The sequence below is a fragment of the Brassica oleracea genome, chromosome C6, assembly GCF_000695525.1.
Source record: "Brassica oleracea var. oleracea cultivar TO1000 chromosome C6, BOL, whole genome shotgun sequence".
NCBI lineage: Eukaryota > Viridiplantae > Streptophyta > Magnoliopsida > Brassicales > Brassicaceae > Brassica > Brassica oleracea.
The window spans coordinates 6,971,825-6,977,272 of record NC_027753.1 but is presented as its reverse complement, the minus strand read 5'-3'; the positions used below and the strand labels follow the sequence as shown (position 1 = coordinate 6,977,272).

The following is a 5,448-nucleotide window of genomic DNA, read 5'->3' as shown; positions in this document are numbered from 1 at the left end:
ACTATGAATAGTACTTTGTAAAGCTGACTTAGATAACACATCTGCACATCCATTTCGAGTCCTTTTTGATGCCTAAATTCAATTTCTTCAGATCAGTTATTCCACAAAGAGATTGTATGAGATATTGTTTTGATATTCAGATTTGTTTCTTGATTGTTAAGAAGATTGATAATTGTAAAAATGTCTCATTCGAATATGATATGTCTATAACCGAATCCCCAACATAAGACAAGTTTGTTTAAAAAGTAAATAATTTTATTTTTTTATATTATATAATAAATATATATTATTTACTGATAATAAAAATATAGTTATTCATCTATCACAAATATCTATGCAAATATGTGAATTAAGTACAACAATTAAACAACATAATGATTCCACAAAGAAAATTTTAAAAATATATTTATGTTATGTAGTCTTATTTTATATTATTTAAATAATGTAATAAAATATTATACATTATTTTTTTTAGAATTGAGAAATACATATATCAGTTAGACAAATTAAGCAATAATTAGACAAATTTGATTTTTTTTGTCAGCCAAAAGTTTATTATTAATAAGCATCAGTTATTTCAAGATGTTTAAGAAAGGATGGACAAAAAAATAGGATGGACATAAATGATATATGAACAATGAATAGTACTTTGTAAAGCTGACTTAGATAATATATCTGCACATCCATTTCCAGTCCTTTTTGATGCATAAATTCAATTTCTCCAAAGCAGTTATTCCACAAAGAGATAGTATGAGATATTGTTTTGATATTCAAATTTGTTTCTTGATTGTTAAGAAGATTGATAACTGTAAAATGTCTCTTTCGAATATGATATGTGTATAACCGAGTCCCCAACAGGAGACAAATTTGTTAAAAAAGTAAAAAATTTCATTTTTCTTATATTATATAATAAATATATATTATTTACTGATAATAAAAATATAGTTATTCATCTATCAGAAATATCTATGCAAATATGTGAATCAAGTACAACAATAAAACAACATAATGATTTCCACAAATAAAATTTTAAAAATATATTTATGTTATGTAGTATTATTTTATATTCTTTAAATAATGTAATATAATATTATATATTATTTTTTTAGAATTGAGAAATACATATAATATCTTGTTAAAAAATCTAGTGCAAATAAATATTTAAAGTATTTATGTAAATTTAAAATATACAATAGGAATACTAATTCAGATCCTCGGGCAAATATTCAAATTTGGTTTTCGCATTTTCAGACAATATCTTTACATCACTATATGGTCCGTCCCTTCAAATATTTTTAATATAGGATCCGGCTTGAATTTAAGATTTTCCGAGTCGGATTCAGGTTTAGATACAACCGGTCCATTTATATTTTTGTTTCATTTATATTGCTGTTCATAAATAAGCAGTTCTTGAATTTTGGGGGTAAAACTAATCTCCACGATTAAAAAAAGTTAGCTCCTGATTGATACTGTTTTTGAAGTGGTCTAAACCACAAAAAGACCAGTTGATAAAACAAGACAACAAGGATGATAACACACACAAGGGTTTGCAGAGTCCAATCTCCAAAAGACTTCAATCCTTGGACGTTATAACAAGTAAACCCAATGCGCCTATGAGAATATACTGAAACAAGAAGAAAAGAAAAATACAAAAAAGTAAAAACCTAGAAGTTTTCATTTTGGATTGGATCAAAGAGTGAGAATGTATTATTATTATTTACCTTGATGATAGGCTTTTCTGTCATAATTATAGTCACCCATCCAACATAAGGCAAGAACCTGAAAGGAGACAAAAACTGCAAGTTAAGAGAGAGCTTTCTGCATTGAGAGAAGGTAAAGTTAAATTACCCGACAGCACGACCCATTATATGATGTCGATGAAGCCATTGCTGACCTTCAGCATAGAGAAGTCTGTCATCTCCATAGTTATTGTCCCCTGTGCAAAACAATAAAAAATGAAAAATGTCAATGTGTTTTGAAGAATAACACACTAAAAGTGAAATTTCAAATCAGTAGAGACAGTACCTTTTGTCAAAACATCGACTTCCCCTGTATTTTCCCTTTCGTGAACCTATAATGTGATCAAAATGAGATTCAGCTCGGTGTTACTAAATAAGTACCGAGAGAAGATAATGAAGATTACCTTAATGACACGATGAACAATTGGAATATCACGACCCTGAGAGCACAAGCATGAAGCAACATACCAATTAGCACTAACACCCCACTAATCAAAGAGAACGTGAAACTTACATCAACATTGAAAACAACAATTTCGCCAGCTCGAATCGGGTCCTTACTCATGTGCAAGAACAATATATCCCCCTATATCAAATTCATTTCACTATGAGCATAACGCATAGTAATAAAAAAAATGGTAAGCCTTCATGTCAAATATAAATTTTTACCCTCTTAAAACCAGGTTCCATGCTTCCGGAGAGAACAACAACCACGGGAGATTCACTTCCAGTGACACACATCAAAGCTTTCCATATGATCAAAGCAGACGTCACAATCATCCCTACCACAACAACAACATTTACTATAAGACTAGTAATCAAAACGAATCTTATGAAACACCATTGACTTCATCAGTGCTAATAACCAAAAGGGTACTCTAATTTAAGGGAAAAGAGTTCACCTTTGGAGCTAACCAAGACTGAATTCGATTATTAACATAAAGGAGAGGGAACGAAGAACAAACCAAGGCTTATGGCCTGAGTGAGAAGCTGACGGATCTGTATAGATTTGATTGAATCTATGGTTTCTCCGATATAACCCATCTTTCACACCTTCGATTTTCTCAGATCGCAGAGACGACGAACGTTGTTTCAAGCGAAGCTGAAGACGAGAAGAGTCTCTCAGAGTCCAAGCTTTAAATCGGAGGACCGGTTTACAAACTAGATCCGGTTCATATTTTCAGTGACGTGGTTTAAATACGTGGCTGGCTACGTTTCGATGACATGGCATATACTGAATCTATTAAAATACCACTCTAAAAAGAAAACTAGTGAAAACAAAACTTTACGATATATATATATAGAACTAGGCCTTGCACGGATCCGGATATCCGGGAAATTCGGAGTACCTGGATCCGTAAACTTAATATCCGGATCCGGATTCGTAGTTTCCGGATATTCGGATTTCAGATATCCGTCCCGATATTGTATTATCCGCGGATATTCGGATCCGGATCCGTAAAAATAATTAAAAATAATATTTTTTTAAAAAATACTAATTTTTTTTAATATAATATATAAATCAAATATTTATAAATATATTTATATATGTCTATAATATTGTAAAAAGTAAATATAATATTATAAGATTAATTCATGTATAAATATTAATATATCAAATATAAATATTAATGAAATTTAAAAATTTAATGTGTTTTAAAAATATGGATCCGGATCCGGATATCCGAACCTAAAAATTAAGATATCCGAATTCGGTTTGGACGGATCTAAGACTTTACTATCCGGATTCGGATCCGAGCACCCCGGATATCCTATTTTCGGAGCGGATCCGGAGCGGATTTCGGATAATAAGTCTCAGGCATATATAGAACACACACACACATCCCCTGCACTATATATTGTGAAGTGATTTTGCCACATTTACTTTTGACAATAAGTTTCACAAAACAAATATGACATGACTACTGAAATTGATGACATGTCTTATAGCTTAATATGACATGAAAAATGGGAAATTGCTAAAAATACCATTTTCAAAGTACCACTTTTCATGTTTACCCTAACCACTTTTACCCCTTATCTTTAATGAAGGGTAAAAGACATTTATAACCTTTTGATTATCTTTAACAAAAAAAAAATATGGTTAACTAATCTAAACTTAAAACATCAACTCTAAACCCTAAATCATCAACTCTAAACCCTAAACTATGAAACATCAACTCTAAACTCTAAACCCCGAAACATCAACTCTAAACCCTAAATCCTAAAACTTCAAATCTAAACCCTAAAACATAAACTCTAAACCCTAAACGTAAACCCTAAACCCTAAATCTAAACTTAAAACATCAATTTTAAACCTTAAATCATCAACTCAAACCGTAAACCATGAAACATCAACTCTAAACCCTAAACCTTGAAACATCAACTCTAAACCCTAAATCCTAAAACTTCAAATCTAAACCCTAAAACATAAACTCTAAACCCTAAACGTAAACCCTAAACCCTAAATCTAAACTTAAAACATCAATTTTAAACCTTAAATCATCAACTCAAACCGTAAACCATGAAACATCAACTCTAAACCCTAAACCTTGAAACATCAACTCTAAACCCTAAACCCTAAACCTTCAAATCAAAACCCTAAAACATCAAATCTAAACCCTAAACGTAAATCCTAAACCCTAAACCTTATATTTTTCTGAAATTCGAACCCTAAACCCTAAAACCCTAAACCCTAAAATCTAAACCCTAAAACATCAACTCTAAACCCTAAACATAACCCCTAAACCCTAAATCTTCAAATCTAAACCCTAAAACATCAACTCTAGGGTTTTAGGATTTAGGGTTTAGGGTTTAGGATTTAGGATTTAAGATTTAGAGTTTAGAGTTGAAGGTTTAGGGTTTAGAGTTGATGTTTTAGGGTTTAAGGTTAATTTTTTAGGGTTTAGGGTTTAGAGTCTACTTTTTAGGGTTTAGGGTTTAGTGTTGATAGTTTAGGGTTTAGTGTTGATGGTTTAGGGTTTAGAGTTGAAGTTTAGGGCTTAGAGTTGATGTTTTAGGGTTTAGAGTTTAAGGTTTAGGGTTTAGAGTTTAGGGTTTAGAGTTGATGTTTCGGGGTTTAGGGCTTAGAGTTGATGTTTCAGGGTTTAGGGTTTATTTCAAAAAAAAAAATAGTCTTTATGATTGATGGTTTACCATTCGTATTTCAAAAAAAAATAGGGTTTAGGATTGATTGTTTAGGGTTTAGAGTTGAGTTTTAGGGTTTAGGGTTTGAATTTTCGAAAAAGTGTAATTCAGAAAAAAATTAAATTTTTTGTTTTTATTTTTATTTTTATTTATTTATATATTTACTTATTATCACTACAAGAAAACACGCCGAATTCCGACGGAGGTTCCGACGGACATCAATGTCGTCGTACGTTTGTGACGGATTACCGACCAATTTCCGACGAAATCCAAAAAATTGAAGTCGTCGGAATTTTCCGACGACTTTTCGACGACTTTCCGATAAAAAATGTAACCGTTGTATTCGTCGGAAGTTCGTCGGTATATTCCTACGAATTTCCGATGACATTCCGATTAACAGTAAAGTCGTCGGAATTCCGTCGGAATTTTTCGACGAATTTCCAACGAACCATGTGACCGTTGCCGACAAATATATATGACCGTTTATAGCCGTTTGAGATTGGAAAATACCGACGGTATTCCGACGGATTGCATTATCCGTCGGAATTCCGTTGGAAAGTCT

The 5,448-nt window shown here is 31.7% G+C and overlaps 1 protein-coding gene across 1 annotated transcript; it reads right to left on the bottom strand.

The window, feature by feature from the left end:
* Nucleotides 1-1,357: 1,357 nt before the first annotated feature.
* LOC106298436 (signal peptidase complex catalytic subunit SEC11C-like) lies at nucleotides 1,358-2,946 on the bottom strand. The gene is made up of 8 exons (XM_013734563.1): nucleotides 2,705-2,946; nucleotides 2,409-2,521; nucleotides 2,254-2,325; nucleotides 2,144-2,179; nucleotides 2,026-2,071; nucleotides 1,849-1,936; nucleotides 1,722-1,779; nucleotides 1,358-1,624 (listed from the first exon to the last, which is right to left on the bottom strand). The coding sequence occupies exons 1-8, from the start codon at nucleotides 2,781-2,783 to the stop codon at nucleotides 1,574-1,576; spliced, it is 543 nt and encodes a 180-aa protein (XP_013590017.1). The 5' UTR covers nucleotides 2,784-2,946; the 3' UTR covers nucleotides 1,358-1,573.
* Nucleotides 2,947-5,448: the final 2,502 nt, after the last annotated feature.